Source organism: Enoplosus armatus, chromosome 20, assembly GCF_043641665.1.
Source record: "Enoplosus armatus isolate fEnoArm2 chromosome 20, fEnoArm2.hap1, whole genome shotgun sequence".
In the NCBI taxonomy this organism is placed as follows: Eukaryota; Metazoa; Chordata; class Actinopteri; order Centrarchiformes; family Enoplosidae; genus Enoplosus; species Enoplosus armatus.
In genome coordinates this window covers 12,630,001-12,649,442 of record NC_092199.1, presented here as the reverse complement: position 1 = coordinate 12,649,442, position 19,442 = coordinate 12,630,001, and the positions used below count along the sequence as shown (strand labels likewise).

The 19,442-nt window shown below is 45.7% G+C and overlaps 1 protein-coding gene across 2 annotated transcripts in view; it reads right to left on the bottom strand.

The window, feature by feature from the left end:
• Positions 1-19,442, bottom strand: part of raraa (retinoic acid receptor, alpha a) — a 69,759-nt gene that overhangs the window by 31,696 nt on the left and 18,621 nt on the right. Inside the window, exon 1 of one of the 2 annotated variants that reach the window (XM_070927671.1) lies at positions 4,692-4,869. The exons of the other annotated variant lie outside the window; for it this stretch is intronic. Within the exon in view, the coding sequence (XP_070783772.1) occupies positions 4,692-4,869 (178 nt within the window). Of the gene's footprint in view, positions 1-4,691; positions 4,870-19,442 lie in introns of those variants that run through there. 2 annotated transcript variants of the gene reach the window in all.

The following is a 19,442-nucleotide window of genomic DNA, read 5'->3' as shown; positions in this document are numbered from 1 at the left end:
CTGTAATTAATGATAGTGAGATTACGGCCCTATGTCACAGTGTCTGCAATCAGCTGCCTTCTTTAAGCCCTGATGAATCAATGACACTGCCTGGATCTTTTGTCTGCCCTGCTTTGCTCATCAAAGGGGGCTTTGCAGTGTACACCAACCCTTGTTTGGGGATTTAGCGTCAAACCAAACTGGTGTACAGTACACTCTGACTGATGCCTCCGGCTAATTCTCTCTACAAACAAGATGGGGCCCAACGGTGGGTCTGAGCGTGTGTTTCGTGTGTTCACAAAAGAAAAAAGTGCCCAGACAAAAATATGCTGAATTTCTGACATACTCAATAAGGAATGACACTGCAATACGCCACCACCAGGAGAAAATAAAAGTTGCTGTCAGCTGTAGCATTGTTTGTGTGTGTCCAAAAGCAGGTTGCTCTGCCAATGTTCAAGGTGACTGACCACACCCACTCATTACACCGTCAAAAAAAATGACTGAAACAACAGCCACTATCAGATAAAAACGTGCGTTTCTGTTGCTCCTGGTAACCTTGAGGCATGGTGGACATCCCATTCTGAGGGCATCTCTATTTAGTAAACGATGAATTGCATTAAAAAAGGCCAGCGACAGCTTTGAAGGTTGGTGGCAAGGTGGTGTTTTGGGAGCGAGTGATGGCAGGTTGTGAAATGCTGCCCTGCGGGCCTTCCCAGGAGAGCGGCGGCAGCAGCAGCGTTGAACTCCCTTCACCCCTCTGCCATTACAAACATACCTTGATGACAAAATGTGTTATTGATGTTCACCTGAAGGTGAAAGCAGGCGTGTTTCTGTGGACATACTGATCTCTCTCTCACTCTCACGCACACACACACACTCATTCTCAGTGGCGTTCCAGGCGTTCAGGCTACTAAATCACTGTCGCCATTGGCTGAAAGGGTTAGGCAGACGTGGCGCAATAAGGAGCCTGCCTGACGCTTCCCTGCCCTGGAAGAACAGGGGACCTTGCCTCAATGCTGTCCATCCATCCTGCCAGTTCCATCAAGTTGGGATCAACAAAGCCTCAGGAGGAGAGGCCTGTTCTCTCATCAGCCTGTCCATGAAAGCACCCGAGGTGCATGTAGAAAATATTATGAGGCCCAGGGACTTGGCATTGACATTAAGGGCAAACACTGCAGTTCAGGAATATTAAGGCCTGCGATATGCATTATTACTTTATGTCAACAAAGCCACAAGCTGTAATTTTACTAAAGCTGTAAGCAGCTTTGCCAAGAAATCCTGAGTGGATTGATCAAGAAAATAAATTTGGTACTTTGTGTTCTGCCTTCATGGATGACCTTTTCTCCAGCTGTTCACGACAGCAACCTCCCATTAATGTCAGAGACCGACAGTACTCTGATTGGGGACAGGACGAGCCTCTCTCTGTTTACGCTCTGTTGTTCGTGTTTTTCCCCAATTCTCAGCACACACTTGCCAAATAAAATCTGCATGAATAAATAAAAGAGGGGGAGGAAGTGATATTCGCAGTTCTTTCGCAAGGCCAACACCAATCTGCTGGCCTGCACAAAGTCCAAACACATCACCCACAGTTTTCCATGTTGCCGTCTAACAGCACAAACAATTAGGGACGCTCTTGCTGCGCTGTCTGATGCCACAGCCTCTCAGAAAGCCAAAAGAGAAACCACATGGGTTTACGCTTCACCAGAAAAGCTCAAACTTTCTTGCTTTTTTTTCTCTTCAAAAAAAAAAAAAAAGAAAAAAGAATCCACTCCAACCAACCTACCCCCTTCATCATTGCCCAAAATTGCTCCTGCTCTAACAGTCAGTTGCTCGGAAAACAATAAAATACTGTCTGTTTTTTCTTGGGCCTTGTCTCCTGCTAGGCAAAAGGACTTCCGTACTTATATATATACCACATGAGTCAGATTAAGCTGCCAGTCACTTGCCCCTCAGACACATAGCATTCGTGCCCTCTTGGCAGGCCCTGCCTTCAGAAGACAAACTAGCTAAAGCTCGCCCTTCTCTCTGCTTCGTCTACTCTCCCTGTGACCGCTTTCTTTCGTACTGTGGACAGCCTGAGAAAAAAACAAAGAGCAAGAAGCCTATGGACTGGTGAGCATTTGAGCCCACCCCATGCAATCCCTCTTTCTTTCATACCCCCATTTTTTTAGTGTGTGACAGTCATGTGAACAAGGCCATGCACATTCTTTCATGCATGAGCCCATAATTGTTGTAAGGATTCTGACAGGCACTCGGTGAAAAATCAAGTGCATTTAATCTGCATGGCCAGAGACTTTTCACCATAAAGATTCGGCATTGCTGCTCTGAATATAACCAGATTATAAAGCGGCTTGCGGACACTGGGGCAAACCTGCGCTGACAGCAGCTGGATGGTAACAGTCAAATAACTGAAGCGGCAGCATCTTTAAAGAACAATGACATCAGGGACGAAGCGTCCATATGATCTGGATTTGTGCCCAGCCACTTAATGGGTCCAGGAGGCCATTTACTTCAGCGAAGATGTCATTGAGTGCACTCTTAGAGCCAGAGAGCTCGTCTGCAAAGCCTATAATGAATAGTTAGATCCAGTGTGGAGAGGTTGAAAAAACAGAGGACCAAAAAGGAAAAGCACTGAGGGGGTAAAAAAAAAATGTTTAGCTCCACCAGCAATCTGTTTCTAAACCCACGTGCAGAGGATAACATACCATGGGACTACTGTCTGTAAAGTTTGTATTTTAAAAAAGGCCAGAAAAAGATGGAGCCAGCAGATGTTTTTGGGATTGTCTCGTGCTTTTGAGCCCGACTGAAAACGAAAAGAAAACTTGCTCTGTTTTGTTTTCTGCCCCTATGATCCAATAAGCCTCCAAGCCACGTGATGACACTAACGGATGTTGTGCCTCTCTACTCTAACCCCCCCCCACTCCACTAAATGTTTTATTACATTCAAGCAGTAAGGCAAAGAGCAGCATGCTAACCCCCAACCCACCCACGCAGACACACACACACACACACACACACACACACACACACACACACTCCCCCTGCAACTCCTCCGTTGAGCAACACAATGTGGAGTTGAGCGAGGGATCAGAGGTCTTTTCCTGGGCCAAACCCCCACAGTCTCCCTCAGATGAGCTCACATGGTTTGAATCAATGCTGCCACTAGAGCTGTTCTGTGGGCCAGTTCGATAAATACTATCAAGCTCGCTGGATATCTGCTTTGAAAAATGTATGTGACTTGTCCCTTTTAGTGGAGAGGAATTTCTGATCTCATCTGACTTGGAAAAACAAGCAATGAAAAATAGAGAGAGAGGGAGATAGACTTCAGCGCCAACATAACCGTTTCGAGTGCTTTTTGTTGTTGCTGCCAAACATCAGAAATTCCTGTTTAAATTTCTCTTTGTCGCGTGTTTCTATAGTCTTGGGACGAGGAGGAAATTGGCCCTTAAGAGCCTGTGGAGATTCCTGCCTTTTTACACTCCTTCAGCTGTGAAAGACAACAGAGCTATCTCTTCTGTAGAGGCCTGGCCGAGCTTTGTGCAGCGCAGCTCCTTTGAGGTGAAGAATGGGAAGGGCCTCTGTGATACTTTGTTGTTGCAATAAAACTCTCTCTTATTGCAGCAGATACCGTATCAATAAACTGAAATCTCCCGTGACTGCCGGCAGTTACTCAATCCAAAGAAAACACTGACAACACACACACACACACACACACACCCAGACTAAATCACTTATCCAAACTAAGTCTTACTGAGATTTTAAAAACACCATCAGACACTGACATGCTATTTTTAGACATGACAGAAAGTCTGTCATCCTCACTCCTTGGCACATGAGCCCACATATATTAATTGCTGCAATTAGAATTAAAATATGTACTCTAATATGTCAATGTATATATATATATATATATATATATATATATATATATATATACATATATACATATATATATATATATAGAAAATGTTAAGATAAATATGTAATTTACACTGTAAAATTTCGATTCTTAGAGCACACTGTGTTGTGTAATTGTGTCCCCAGCCTACCTACTAAATATAAATCACTGGTTTAAAATACATTTAATTAGCGCAGGGCCTGATTGGGACATTAAACAGACAGGGCTGTCCAGTTAAGGCCCTGCTGCTCAGGAACTGTGTGGCCTGTGGGTGCAACTATCCAGATTACCAGAGGAACCGAGGGATAACACTGGCAGGAAAGTTTGATCTGATTAACGTTGACGTGGCTTGCAAAACCTTGTTTGTATCAAGTGCATATTTCAGGAACGCAGAAGGCTTTGAATATAACGTGGCCTGGATCAAAGCGCCGCAGTTTCGCCGAGGTCTCTCGGACAAAATGCCCAGCCTGGGCGCACACCGAGGCAGGAAGGAGGGAGCCGAAAGTGGGTCAAGTATATATAATGCAGTTATGGAGCTCAGTGATGGCGATAACATGCAACGCTGTTTGGCAAATATTATGGGCTTTTAAATTATTGAGATAAAACAGGCTGGTAACACAGGAATAAAGGCCTTATAATAACGATTATAGTCGCAACTGACCTGTGGTAAAAAATAATAATAACAAAATGGCAAATACGCCGTTTATATAGGATGTAAATGCACACACACACACACACACACACACACGAACATAGAGGCTTTAACTTCTCCAATTAGTGAAATGAAGTTGAGGAGGCAGGAAAAGGCACCTACAGTGATTGGAGCCGTTCCAGTGCTGGTTTCGGATGGACGTGCTGTAGGGATGGGGCGCTCCCGGCACCAGTCCTTTCTCTGGGATCAAGCATCCTCTGCTCTGGTTGTAGTAATCCATCATTAAAAACGGGTTCGGGCTGGGATTCAGTCCCACAACGTCCACACTCTCATACATCATACGAAGCAGGGCGACAGCAGGGGATTATTGTCAAAAAAAAAAACAACCGAACTATAGCCGCGAGCGCAGGAGCACACGAGCCTTGTGGGTTTTCAGCTCGCCACCAGCAGAGGTAGAAACTGAGGGGGGCCAAACGGGGGTGGAAACTGCATTAAAATCGAAGCAAAAGTGATAAATCCAAACACAGCGGGGACATCTGAACATTTGGCATCTTCTTATAGCGCCGTTATTGATCGAAACCCAAACCGAGGAGTGAGTCAGTGTCTCGGGGAGCCTAGTCGGCTGCGCTCAATTTGAAAACATAATTTAAAAGAACAGTCTGCATGGTGTCCGAGGCAGGAACGCGGCGCGGAATATGCACAGAAATATAGAAACGACCCGAACAACTTCAGCAGAACGTATGGTCCTTTCGGCCTTGCTCTTAGACACGGAGCAACATTTGGGGCTGTATCCACACCATGAAGGGAAAATAACCAGAGTAAAATCCCAGAACAGAGAACGCAAATCTCCCGACAACACGGGGGGGGGGGGCGATCAATGGGATGAAAGCGCAAATATCAGAGAGGGCATCCCGTCTGGCTGATGTTTGTCCTTTTGGGTTACGGTTGGTTGTCCCGTTTGCGCCCGCCGTGGGTGGACTCCTGTCAGCCCCGTGAATGAACCGGTCTCCCTCCGTGCGCTACAACAGCCGGCGGCTCCGCTCGGTCAGACCCTGCTCTGCGATATCCAGGTCCGCGTGAATCACGCAGCACCGCCTTGTTTGTGTTGTGGAGAGAGCAGCCTAAATCGTTCCCACACCAAATCGTGCGGCTATCATGTTCTGCAAAAAACTGTGACAAGGCACAGCAGCTGAGGGCTTTGGCTCCACCTCCACTAGGTCTCTTTTTCTTTTTTTTTCTTTTTTCATCCTTCCTACCCTCAGTTTCTTTTCATGCGTCGCTCCTCCTACCTTTAACCCCTTCAGGGACGTCACCATGGATCTCCCTCTGTTTAAACCCGGGCCTGCATGGGACTATGGGGGTTCGCCGCCCCCCCTCTCAAATTTAGGTGCGGGGGCTTTAAATAGGAATGTATCTGAGGACATGGTGAAGTTATATAAGCTCAGTAATGAGTCTTTCATATCTTTACACAGAGTTCATGGACATAATGAGTGCTGCACCAGACTGTATCTCTCGCTCTTTTTCCTGGAAGTTCCCGTCCATGTTCTCACTCTTTATTCGGGCTCCTCCTTCCAACTAATTTGACCCTTTCCCCCATGCTCTCATCAGTCCCTACCCTCCGATATTTTTCTCCCCCAGCCCTGTCTCCCTAATTTGCCTAATGCTATGCGGCTGAACTTTTCCTGAACCCAGGGAAGTAGGCAGCCTCACCTCCTGGTGACCCACTGGCTGACTCGAATTCGCTTTTCTGGCTCACTCTCATCCCACATTATTCAAGGTTTCCCACCTTGTACACTCAGTGTAACACCATTACACTTTTCCTCGAATGCTGCCCAGAGAGGCGCCTCAGTTCACCCGGCACACATAAAGCAACAGAAGTGGCAAAGTCACCCAGTCACGGTAACTGACACTGAACTTTTCTCACAGTGTAGTTGAAGCTGGAAAAAAGTCCAGGAGGTTGTTTTGCTTCAGAGTTGCACCACCTGCCTAATAAAATGTTACTCCACCTTCACTGTGCAACATTCCATGCGACATTGTTGCAACTTGTTATGCGAACACGCAGCTGTGTCATCCACCAGGCTTGAGTCTGTGCCAAAGCTATCATAGCAGAACTGTAAAGGCACGAATAGTTCCTTTGCAAAGTCAGGCGATGCAAATATCAATGCTGAAAGAATATAGTGGCAATGAAGGTCATGTTCCCACAAACACGTCACCAGTCCCATGTCGTGGTGTTGACGGGAGGAAACTGAGCTTTTAAAAAATATTGACCTGTGATTGTCATGTGATCTGGAGTACAGCTGCGGGCTCAAGTTGCCTGCACATGCCCAAAGGTAGAGATTAAGGCCAAGCACCCACTCGCTGTCATTTCGTAGGAGGACAACTCACATTATATTTTTTCACCTTGGCGAGAGGAAAAATTTGGCTCATTTGAACCTCTTAAATTCAAAGAAAATATCAGGCATGTATGATCATTGATTGGGACGTACCAGACAAGGTCAAGAGCAGTTTCTGAGCTGCAGATTCTGACAATTTGTCTATGACGGCAAAATTACCTGTCCTGTCCCATCGTCAAGTAAACATACAATCTTAAGCTTTTTTCTACTGTTGTCTCAATGTGGATGTGAAACTTTTCAAAATTCACATGAAAATGTAATTAGCCTTATACAAATATATCTGCATTAATGGGGACATGGCCAAAAACCTCTGTGACTTGTGTTGTAATCTACACCAGTGCCTGAACAATACCTCTCCTCCCCCACTTTCCCTACACCTGAGCCACAGGCCACAGCTGGGTCTGACCAACACGGTTTTTGAGAGGGATTATCTGCATGGAGCCTGGCAGGGGGGCTTGGCCTGCTCCGCCCCCACCGAGTATGACACTTATTTAATGCAGGCCCCAGTGTGTTTACCCTGCCTGATAAGAGCCCAGTGTGCAGGCCTGGGCCACGGCGACCCCTTGCCTGCACTGATAGCGCAGCCACACATTCCTTGACAGGATTAGCCCTATGAGTAATAGCTGTCAGAAAATGCTAATTTTCCAGGCTCTGTTTTCTGCTCCAAGGGGAGAGCATTCATCCTCGGGTAATACCCTGTGATAGCATAGAACAAGCTAAGAGATAACGGATTGTTGATCATTGCTTATTACAGAGGGGGTGGGAAGAATACAAGATTAGACCTGAAATAAGTCCTTTCCCCACAGCTTTCTAGCATTTTTTAAAACAAAAAAGTCAGTCTTTGTCATCCTTAAAAAGGGCTGAATATATCCAGGTGCGTAAGATTAAATAAATGTGGTATTTTTATATTCACAGGAGGGAACAGAGGATGTATTACATTACGTCAATGGAAAAATAAGCGCTGGTCTAGTGCCAGGTGGTGTCTAGTTTGTACAGTGATCCGTCACAAACAAACACACATGCATACACTTAATGTGAGTGAGTGCTCATACACACGCTTGACAATTGGTGGCAACAATATTTCAGATGTGAGAGTGGTCAGTGGTCTCCGTTGCAAAAGTAGAAGCAGCGCCAGACAGAATGAGATTGTGTCTCAATCCCCTAACTTGTCACTGAGAGGCAAGCTTGGGCTTCAAAGTGTTGTTGCATAAAGTCCAGGCAAACCGATGGAGGGGCCTGATTAAAGCACCACTCGGACGAGGCGGCTTTGCAGAAATAGATGGTTATGTAAGTGCAAATAATAGAGGGATACCACGAGCCGTAAACATAGCGTCCTTGATTCTGAGCAAAGCTGGAACTGAGAGCCTGAACTGAGAGATGGGGGGAAGAGTGGGGGAGCGAGGGGAGAAGGATTTTAGGAGGGAATTCAAAGAGTTTTATGGGCAAGGGCGGAGAGGAGATTGCTGACTGGACCTTGAGGGTGTCAAACTATTTTTACTGCCCCCCACTCTCCTTCTTTCTTAGCCCAATCAGGGCTGTTAGGAAGCAGTAAAACGTGCTCCCCTTGCCCTTCCTCCCCCAAGGAGATGTTCAGGTCTCTGTCACGCTGCGGGGTAAAAAACATGCTGTCTGCATGTCAGCAGCATTATCCCACAATTGTGATGATCAGCACCATAATCCCCTCCGCCCACTGGCATGGTCCCAGCAGCCAACTTCCTCATGCCACTCTCAAACCAGGATCACATCTCCCCTGGGTGCATGTCAGGGTGCATGTTTGCTTTTAAGTCTACCTGAAACTCCACCGACCTGTCTGTTACCCCTCCGTTCCCCTTACTGCCATTACGGGTTTCTGTGTGTGTCTGTGTGTGTCTATGTGTGTGTTTGTTTGCACAGCTGGTTTTGTGCAGGCCGTACAGGCAGCACCAGCCAAACCCAACAGCTGTGCTTCCCGACAGCGAGCCAACGTGTAATGAGGGCCCGACCCTTCGATGTGAGAACAAGCTGCAGTTATCGATGAACACTGCACCGCTTCCACCTCCTTTCTGTCAATCTGCTGGATACACACACACACACAAACACACACACACGAAGCCTGACCCAAAGTTAAACTGTTCTATAGATCTCTACATCGGTGCTCTGCTATCCTCAGTGTGTGTGTGTGTCTGTGTGTCTTTACTAAAAAGTCCCTCTTCGTAGCTGCAGGGATTTTGTGAAAGCTACCCCCCCCCGTCATTATCCCTTTAATGTCCCTCTGACAGCAGATTCCAGCATTTATGGTACAGGCCTATATCTGCCCATAAAGCCTTTTATTGTTTTGCCCAGTTCTATGGTGGCCGTAACCTGGTTTTCCCATTTTTTATGGGGACCTTCACTATATCACAAGGGGGAGGACAAAGCCGCCCACCATCGGTGTTTACCAAAGTATGGCCTACTCATAAATCCATCATGGCCGGCGGCATTCTGGAAATACCTCAGCAGAGGGGGAGGGAGGGCATAGCTTATTGTATAGCTTGTAATCGTCTACACTCTACGGCCTTGAGTTAGAGAGCCCATCTCTGCAATGATCATTAGGTCTATGTTCCTTTGCACCGAGTCAATCACTCAGAAAATCAAAGGAAAATTGCTATGGATGTTACCCTGGAGGAAGGATATCTCAATATCAGTCATCCCGAACTTGGAATGGCCTCCATTAGCTGTCAGAAACAGGGAGATGTTTAGTACAAACGGATGGACACGCCACTAATTCTATTAAGAAAGACAAGAGGGACAGAAAATGAAACACAGAGACAAGGATGAGAGAAGAGACTGAAAGAAAGGTTGAGGACGTTTAAAGAGTAAGAGTAAAGACTCACTCAAGTTGGCATCACTGATGCAATTACAACTGAAGCTACATTCTATTTATCTATGTATGATACCATTAATTTCTCCATCTCCAGGTTCTTGACCGCAGCGTTGCCCTCGTGGTGGCCTTAACTCAGAGTTCACGAAAAAGTCAGACGAAATGAGAACATGAGGGAGCGGAGGAAATCCAAAAAAGCCGCCTTCTCATCAAAACAGTCTTTCAAGCTTTGATTTTGCCTGTGCTGCCTCATTTGAGCCGTTTCATCTCCCTCTAACAGAGATCTTAGGCACTGCTGTCAGGGTGTCGAGGCAATGTGTTTAAAAAGCAGCTCTGTATCACTCACGTGAACCCCCCCCCCCACACACAGTATTTTCCTCTCTCCCACCCTCCCTCTCGCTGCTTTCTCTCTCTGCAGTTTTTGAAGTGCTGCAGAGGGCCGACTTCCCGTTTTCCATTCAGAAGTGTGATGCTCGGGGTGGCCTGGAGGGGATATGAGAGGAGGTGGGGGGGGGGGGGTTTGCTTTAAGTGGATTGCCCTCAGTCTTGTTGTGCCCAGCCCAAAGCATTATAACACCTCGGCAAGTGACCTCCACTTGAGTGGTGCCCCTAACACCGGCGCCGGGCAGGGCACGCTGATTGTTGTGCTTAGTACAAAGACCGAATGTGTGCCACGAACTGCACAGAGGTTGGATAACTGCAGGCTGAATGTGCAGTCGACACTCATCGAAACAGTTGTGTGTGCACACGTGTGTGTGTGATACAGCTCTAATCCTGCCCTTGCTCTTTCATAAAACCGACTGCTCTCTCCTGGGCACATGTGCTTGTTGCATTCTGCTCTTTTATGTTTTCTAAGTGCACTTGTGTCTGTGTCCGTGCACGTTCCCGCCAAGCAATGTGAAACGTACAAAAGTGCCGAGCTGGTTCAGATGTTAATGAAACATGTGAAATCCCCTGCTTAGCCAGCAAGTTGGGAGCTGGGGACAACAAAGGCCCACGGGAGAGCAACAGACTGCCGCGGCTCAGAGCATGACAAATGCCCCTGCCATCGTCACCACTGTGGCCCCTGTTACCCTGCCTTTTATAGGGAGGCGGGGGGAGGCCGGCTGTGGGGGATCTGCCTCATTCTAACCTGGGGAGGGGAGCGGGAGGAGGGTTAATGGAATGGATGACTCCGCCACATTAAAAGAGAAGGGAGCAGAGCGATGAGGGTGAGGGAGGAGGAGTCATCAGCATTTCAAAAGAATGGGGCGCAGGGAATGTAGATGGAGCAGCTACTCCCCTTTCTCTGCATCTCTCACCCTCTCTGTTATTGTCCACCACACACCCCACCCCACCCTTAGTGTGTGTGTGTGTGTGTGTGTGTGTGTGTGTGTATATATGTATTTATGTGTATGAAAGAGACAAGTTAATTGGATGAGAGGCAGCCCTTTTTACCCACAAGTCCCAGAGGTGCGTATGGGTCAACTTCATCTGAGAGCCGAGGACAACCCTGACAGTGATAAGCGCCCTATCAGAGCACAGATTTTCATTGCGCTGTGGTTGTTTCTGCAGTCAAAAGGTTTGCTCAGCTTAGCCACAGGCAGCAGGAAAGAGGCTCGTCCTGTGTCAGGCCCAGACAACAAACCCAGAGAACTGCTGTGAAAACTGATATCACTGTCAAACGTCTTGCCCTCAGGCCCTGGCTTGTCCTGCCCTTGATATTTAGGCAGTAATGCAAAAATAAACAGTGGGGTGAAATAGGGAACTACTGAAAACATGACCCACATCACTTATCATATACCAAAATATGCAACCGCATCTCTCAACACAGAGCAAACTGTTGTGCTGTTGCTTAACAGTGTTAGACATATCATCGCAATCGCAATGACATGACTCTCACAGACCAGAACATTTCAAATAAACATCGGCAAGTGTAGCTGTCAAAGAGGAGCAGAGGAGTTAGGACAGAGGTACCCTCATGCTCTTTCCATCTATTCCATTTCAAAGGGAAGTTAAAGAAAATACTTTTTCCTTCTTTTGTCGACTCACCTTTATGCTAGACAGCTTGAAGAAAAAATACTTTAAATGATCCACCTTTGCAGTTAGGACAATCAATTCAGCACTCCCTCTGTGACAAAACTTCCAAGAGTTAAAAAAGCACAGAAGGGCTTTGGACTGATATATAAAAAAAAGCTCTGCAGTCGCTATGGCTACACAAACCATCTGTGTTGTGAACCCGGAGAGAGGGGGGGTGTCTCAATAGTAAGTAAATGGGCTAATACAAAAAGTGAATGGCTCAGATGGGCAGATCATTAGCCAGCCACATCTTACCATTCTCCGCATGATACCGGGACGGGGGGGGGCGGGGTTGATAGGCTACATGAAAAAAGAAGCCTGATAATATTTAACCAGTGGAGATCTATCATCAATCTGGACTCACCAACCCCCCCACACATCATCAGTCCTCACCCCCAGCTCTGGCCTATTGTCATTAAGACCCTAGCTCCCTTTCACTCTTTATTCAATATTTTTGAGCCATTGTTCCACCTTACATGCCCCCTCTGAACTACATTACTTTTCCCACTCAGTGGTGAAAGGAGAGGGGCAACAGCCAGAAAAAACATAATATGTTATAGTGTCAGGAGTAACAAAAACATCAGCCGGCCACGGCAAAAGTCTGGCTTTCGCATGCATTCTCAAGCGTGAACTCCAGGCTGAAGCATGCACGCCGTCACACTTTCACCTCACACACTCTTTCTCTCTCCTTCTGTCTCCACACACACACACACACACACACACACCCTGTGACCCTGTGGGCATTGCTGGGCTCTTTGAATGAAAAAGAGAAGTCATTTATCCGACTCATCGTCGCTGCACCTCGCAGCACCTTTTAAAAACACTCTTTATTCCTTGCTAACGCTAAAGCTGCACCTTACTGACAGCATGATGGAGAGCCCCATTCTGCCTCCCTTTCTTACTCTCTCTCTCTCTCTCTCTCTCTCTCTGTGCTGTCTCTGGAGCTTCTCCTGTCTTTCCATCCTCGCTGCCAACAGTCCTTGCAGAAAAGTGAAGGCTAAGCTCCAGTGACAATGTAAGAAAGTGTAGGTCTGTGTGCATACGTGCATTTGTCTATGTGTGAGTTTGTGTGTGTGTGTGTCTTGGGGTGTTTTGGCATGGATCCCTGCGTATCAGTGTTTGCATGTTTAATCGGAAAAAAAGGTGCCACTGTAAAATGTGTAAAAAGGTGCAGGGGGGAGTTCACAGATGAGCCTGCTCAAGTATGGAGGTGAGAACAGGAGTGCCAGGGGCTGCTGGGAAGCCTGGCATGTCAGAGCTAATCAGGAGCACACAAAATCATCCTCCAGAATATGTCAATATTCAGTTTGCCATCCTCTCACGTCTCTCACTATTTCCACTGGTCCAGTCTGCTCTGTAGCTCTGATAACAGCCAATACTGCACATCTCAACCTGCAGGGATGCTGTAGTATCAATACCCTGCACACAACATACACACCTGTCAACTGTATTGTTGTTGTAGCTTTACACCCAAGTCTTTAAGTCTTTACTGTGGCTTTAGATCTTTAGATTCTGCTGATCAAGTTCATCTTAGCTTTCATATCTCTGCGTAATAAAGTTTGACACCTTGGCAGGCCACACCATGTAAGATGTGTACCCATGTAGCTGTGACATCCCCATGTGGATTTTTTGCATCATCCCCCTCTCTTACCTCCTGCCTCTGTTTTGTAAATGTGTCTTCAAAACGTTGCTGTGTTTGCAGTGAATAAACAAGGGCTGACGCATATTTCAGCTAGCACACGGCTAAGCGCCAGGCTGTCTAGACTGCGTGTTTGACCAGGGGCTGCATGCTCTCAGGTCTGTGTGTTTATCCGAGGTAGTCTCTATGCAACCAAGCATACATTAACAGTAAAACCTCTAACCTAGTTGGCCAACAGCCCATCTCTTTCTATCTCCCTCTCTCTCTGGGTGGATCATTCGTCACTCTCTCCCTCCCTCCCTCTTCCCTCCCATACGGCATCCCGAGCCACAACATTGACCTCACCAATACAGCTGTTCCCGCAGATAAGGTAGTTTGATTCGAAACTCTTATTATATAGAGTAATGGAAAATAAAACACAAAACAGGCTTATAGAGGAGATTAGCTATGGTACCAAATATATAATATAAGAAAACTAATAAAGCTTGCTGGGCGAGGCTGTTTCAAGGAAGAAGTTAGTCTCGTAACAGTTTTAAGGCTGTCATCCTTACCTTCATCATCAGTATGTATTTTTCCTGTGATTAAGTGTATCTAAAGGCAATGGATGTATGCTCCTTAAAACAGCTCTGGATCTGAAGGACACATCTGACACACTGGGATGCAGGAGGTTGCTGTTCCCACATTACGGCAATTAAAAGTACTTTAGTAGTTGGTTGAGAAAAGGTATGGGGGCTTTAATGGTTCTGAGATAAAATAATCTACGGCTAAGCATTCTGGACGAGTGTGTTGTGGGTCGAATACTACCAAGAATCTGTGATGGGAGGTGCTGCCCCCTCCGCCCTCCTCCTCCTCTCCAACACCACCTCTCACCTGCCTTTAATACCTGGACCAGATTCCTGTGTAAGTGCTTGATTCGTCTTATCAGAGAAAAGGGAGAAGGTGCATCTGATCTCCTGTATTGGCAAATTGCAGCATTTTGAAATTGATAAGTGTAGTAACCTTGAGCAAAGGGTGGTAACAACATACAGTAAGTGGTGTTAAAAGACACACAGGTATTAACAGTAATGACTAATGGTTTCTACACTTCCTTTTACCGTAACTTCCCTATGTTGCAAAATGGTTGTCGCATATTTGCACGCAACTTTGTGTTTGTGTGTGTGACGTTCTTGTGTGGTAAGAGTTGCCAACCGGAGAGTGTCAGCGGCTCAGTCACAGTGTCATCTGTGTCTCCTCTCTTTCCTACTTAAGCTGTTCTGTGGCTCTGAGAGGCCAGGAACTGTCTGAAGCTCTTTAATATGACAGATCAAACCCTCTACAACCGGACTCAGCTCACACTCACAGTAATACACACGACACACAAATACCTTTGAGACATAACAGGGCCAGGGGCAAAGAGATACTCTTTGGACCTTATGCTTTGTGTTTTTATACTGTACAATTTTAATAGGGGTATAAATCACAGGGAAACAAACTATACGATTTTGATACGTTGACAATGACAACAATATGCAACACGATTAAATAAAAACTTCGAACCCTAACCCTTAAATGACGAAAAATCAATCAGTCATAATTACACATTACCTGCATTATGAAGAGATTTCATGTTAACTGAATTTTATAGACACCAGAGATGAATCATTCAAAAGAAAGAGACTTAAAATGTCTGCAATAAAGGATGGATACACTCTGCTCCAATATTAAACAGAACATAGTGCAATACTGGTGTCAGTGTATTGATGAAGGTCAATCATTGTCCTGACCTTAGTATATAAAAGAGAAATATAAAGTGTAAGTTGTGTGTAAGAGAGAGTCTTTTCTAATGGAGGAGATAGCAACTATGACACATGTGTGAATAATTCATGAAGGACAGAAAGCGACAGTTAACAGCAGTGTGTCATAGGACACTGATGTTCATCCATCCATCCATCCATTTATCCATCTACTGAACCACCCTCACCCACTATCTCTCTCTCCCTCTCCTCTCTCTCTCTCTCTGGGGAGTTCAGATAAAGGATAATGGATCTGCTGACATTCAGCTGTCCCAAAAAAAGTTCCCATTAAATTGCCCTGTTAGTATGGAGCGGCATGCAAATACAGTGGCACACACACACACACACACACACACACACACACACACACACACACAACAAAGCATAGGTGAGCATTTGAACACAAGCAGATGTGTACACAGACACACAAGCTCACACTCAAATGCATAGGACACATGTGCATCTGTGCGAATAAAACTGCAGAGAGCTTCACAAACACACACATACAAAATGTATGAACATGTACACATTATGTTCAATATGACAATATCTGTACAGTGGATTCACATATACTATAATCTGTGCATGCATGAATACTTGGTACCCATTCCTTATGATCAGGTGATAAAGCCGGTTGGCCAGCCAGCTTGTACACAAAACACTCCCTTTCTTTCTCACGCACGCATGCACACACAGAAACACCCACACACACACATATAATGTCCTGCAGGCCTGGTGCCGAGGGAGTTGCTAGACTACACCTCAGGGTTCAACAGGCAAACCCGGGCAGTTAGCCAGAGTGCTCCGGGCTGAACTTGGAGTGATAATCATAATTTGTGTCAGAGAGGCTTCTGCTGAATAACAATGGCCAATAATGCAGTGACACCAATGATGTCCATGTGCATGTCACACCCACCGTTTAGACCTGCAGCTGCTACCTAATAACAGATGAATGAGCAGTGTGCGGGTTAGGGTTAGGGTTAACGTTTGGATTGGAACACACACACGGAGGCAGACGCGGATGCACACAGGTAGTAAACAGACACAAGTCAGTTCCATGTATCTAGATAGGCACAAGCTAATTAAACAGGTTGAGTCAATAGATGTGCGCAAAACAATCAATGACTTGAATTAGAAGACAACAGCTCTGAGCCTCCACCCTCAGAACAACACACGCACAAACGCTCATGAGAAAAATCGTTATCTTCTTAAGTAAAAAGGAGCAATCGTACCGATATGTTCAGATAAATTCTCTACACTTCCTTGAAATGAGTAATGAATCAAAGTAAACATTTGGTTGGGTGTGTCCAAGGAAGCTTTGACATACGAGTTAAATACTGTCTGCCATAAAGCTATATAAGGTACTTTGTTACAGTCCACCATTGACACACACACACACACACACACACACACACACACATACGTACAGCAAATCCCACCATCAGCAACATGCAGGTGCACGATCATTCCAGCAAGCAGACAACAATGGACGCCACCCTCTCTCTCTCTCCGTGCCAAAAATCCAGTCGTCTGGCAAAACAGCTGAGTGGGACACATCATCCAGGGTATTTCTGTTGTCCCAAAGCAGGCCTACACAATATGGCTGACACACACACACATGCAACAACAATGGCATGGGGGCACAGAGCCTAATTCACCAATCGAAACGTGGTTTTTCATATTTGGCTTTAAAGACTTAACAGACTTATACTGTTAATGAACAGCATTCAATCCCTTTTTGTCAGTATGCAGTATTTTATGATGACCGTTTGTCAAATGTTCTTTAAAAGGTTGTTAAGGTTGTTTTGATGTCTCATAATCTCAATTTGGTTTGAGACATTTTAAATCATCTGTGATGAGCACCATTGTCTGCAAGATAAATCGTTGTATGACGTATAAATTGGACAAAGATTAACATCCTGTGTGACAATCGAATGTGGTGACGCTCAAATCATCTTGATGTGTCCGCTTTGAACCTTGCTAAAATTTTCTACATCTAACAGGAAACAAAAACAGCTTTTGTGAGCGCTCTGAAGCATCCACCACAAATGGGGCCAAAGGACAGTGAAACTAAAGATAGCTTTCTGATTGGTGGACATAGAGAATATGCATATCTAGCTGTTGTTGAGATCACTAGATGCTATTGCACATCATCTAATGGCCTAATATCAGTCAGATTAGAATGCTTTGCAATGTATTTAGATGGAGAAGAAAAACACTTTACTGGAGACTAAAAAATATATTTCCTTTCCTGTAAAAGACTGTTGTTGGCATGGTAACAAATGTAATTAGGGAACTGCCTGACTTCGAAAAAAAAAATACAATTTGGCAGCAACATCCATTTTCTAGGAAGTAAGCACTCAATTCCAAGAAAAGAACAGAGATTTGGGGCATAATGGGGCATAATAATAGACCATTTCCGTGAACATCCAAGTACAGTTCTTGATGAACCAAGAGTCAATGTGAATTAAGATGAATGTTTATTTTATATCCTGAACAGCATGGCTTCATCAGAGAATGCTCTTTGTCAAAATATTTGTTGCTTATTAAAAACTATAACTGCATGCTCCAGACCTCAGTTCACCACTGTGTGTTCACTGCTTTAGACTGTGTAAGATCTGTGATCTTTCCTCTCTTCTTCTTACTACCTTCATCCTCCCCGTCTTGGACAATTCTGCTTGTCTCTTACACATAATTTCCTCCTATCTCTCTCTCTCTCTCTCTCTCTCTCTCTCTCTCTCTTATACTACATCGATTTCTTCCCGTCCAATTGATCTCCCTCATACCACCGTGCCTTAGTTCCTCCTTAGCTCCCCAAGGAAATGTACAACTCTATATAATCAACTTAACCGCTTTGCCGTCTGCCACTATGCCGACCTGCCATGAGGTTTACTGGTCACACGGCTGCACTCCCTCAGCTTATCGTGCATGGTGCAGCAGGCAAAGGGCCAGGCGGGCAGTGAGACAGGAGCCAGCTGCCCCTTGTGTGCTTGTCTTGGTGGTTACACTGACTGAGTAGCTGACAACAGACAACTCTGGAAGGCAGCGTGTGCCTGTGTCTTTAAGTGGATGCATAACGCTTAGCTTAATACACAGTATATTATATATGTTTCCTGTGCAGTATTTCCAACAACAACATCAACCCTGCAACTGCAACGCACCGCTCACCCTCTGAAGAGTGTGAAGGTGCATGGACAAGCAGATGAGGGGAAAAAACTCTTAAGAAGGAAGGGAGGGATGCTGAGGGAAGGATGGGAGGAGGTGATAAAGAGCAAGAGAGGAAAACGGGTGCCATAGACTGACAGCATACTGAAGTGATGATGGTTCTCTATGAACTTTTTCACTTCTTTTCCTCTCTTTCTCTGTCATGCTATCATTTCTATCCATATATTTATCCTTCCCTTTTACCACCCCTTCTCTGCACACCGTCTTATTCTTGTTTTTCTCCCCTCCTTCTGTCTGTCCCATTCCCTTCCTCTCTGAAGTTACAGCAAGTATCTCTCCTCCCCTCCCCTCCTATCCCTCTGTCTCTCTCTTGGGGGAAGCTCAGTGCCAACGTGGAGTTTTATTTGTGTAATTTACATCCTCTCCGACAGCCTTCTGTGCCACCCCCCCACAACCCTTGGCTTTTACTGCAGCCAGACCATCGTAAAGCAGCCGCTCTTTGTGATGAGAGAGAGACAGCGATGTGGAGGAGGGCTGTCTGAGCTGCAATCCAGAGAAAGCTGATTGTAAAACCAACACGCGGTCACTTGATGTAGGTTAGCTTCCTGGCCAGCTATTTGTGTGCGTGTGTGTGGGCTCCCGTCTTTACACCCGCCTGTCTGTGCGCTCCATATGAACGAGGCAGTTGCAGGGCTGGTATCTTGACCAAACAAGCTTTAGTATATCCAGGGATCAAGCATTAATCCGCCAGCCATCATGTGCTTGCTCTGAACTTAGGTAGCTAGAGGGGGTCAAAGGTCAAATGGTAATCCCATTAACAGGTGGTCCGAACTTCCAACTCACCTGAGGAGGTGCAAGGCTGTTTGGGGTCAGGTAACCCCTGACACTTAGCAACAGCCGGATAGCATTATAGATACCAAGAACTGCCACTTACACAGTGCTAATTTAGCACCAATGGAGACCAATGAAAGTCTATTGGCCAAACTCAAAACAAGTTTAGAATTAGACAACTATCAATGGAGGGGGAAAAAACATCAAAGGGAGTCA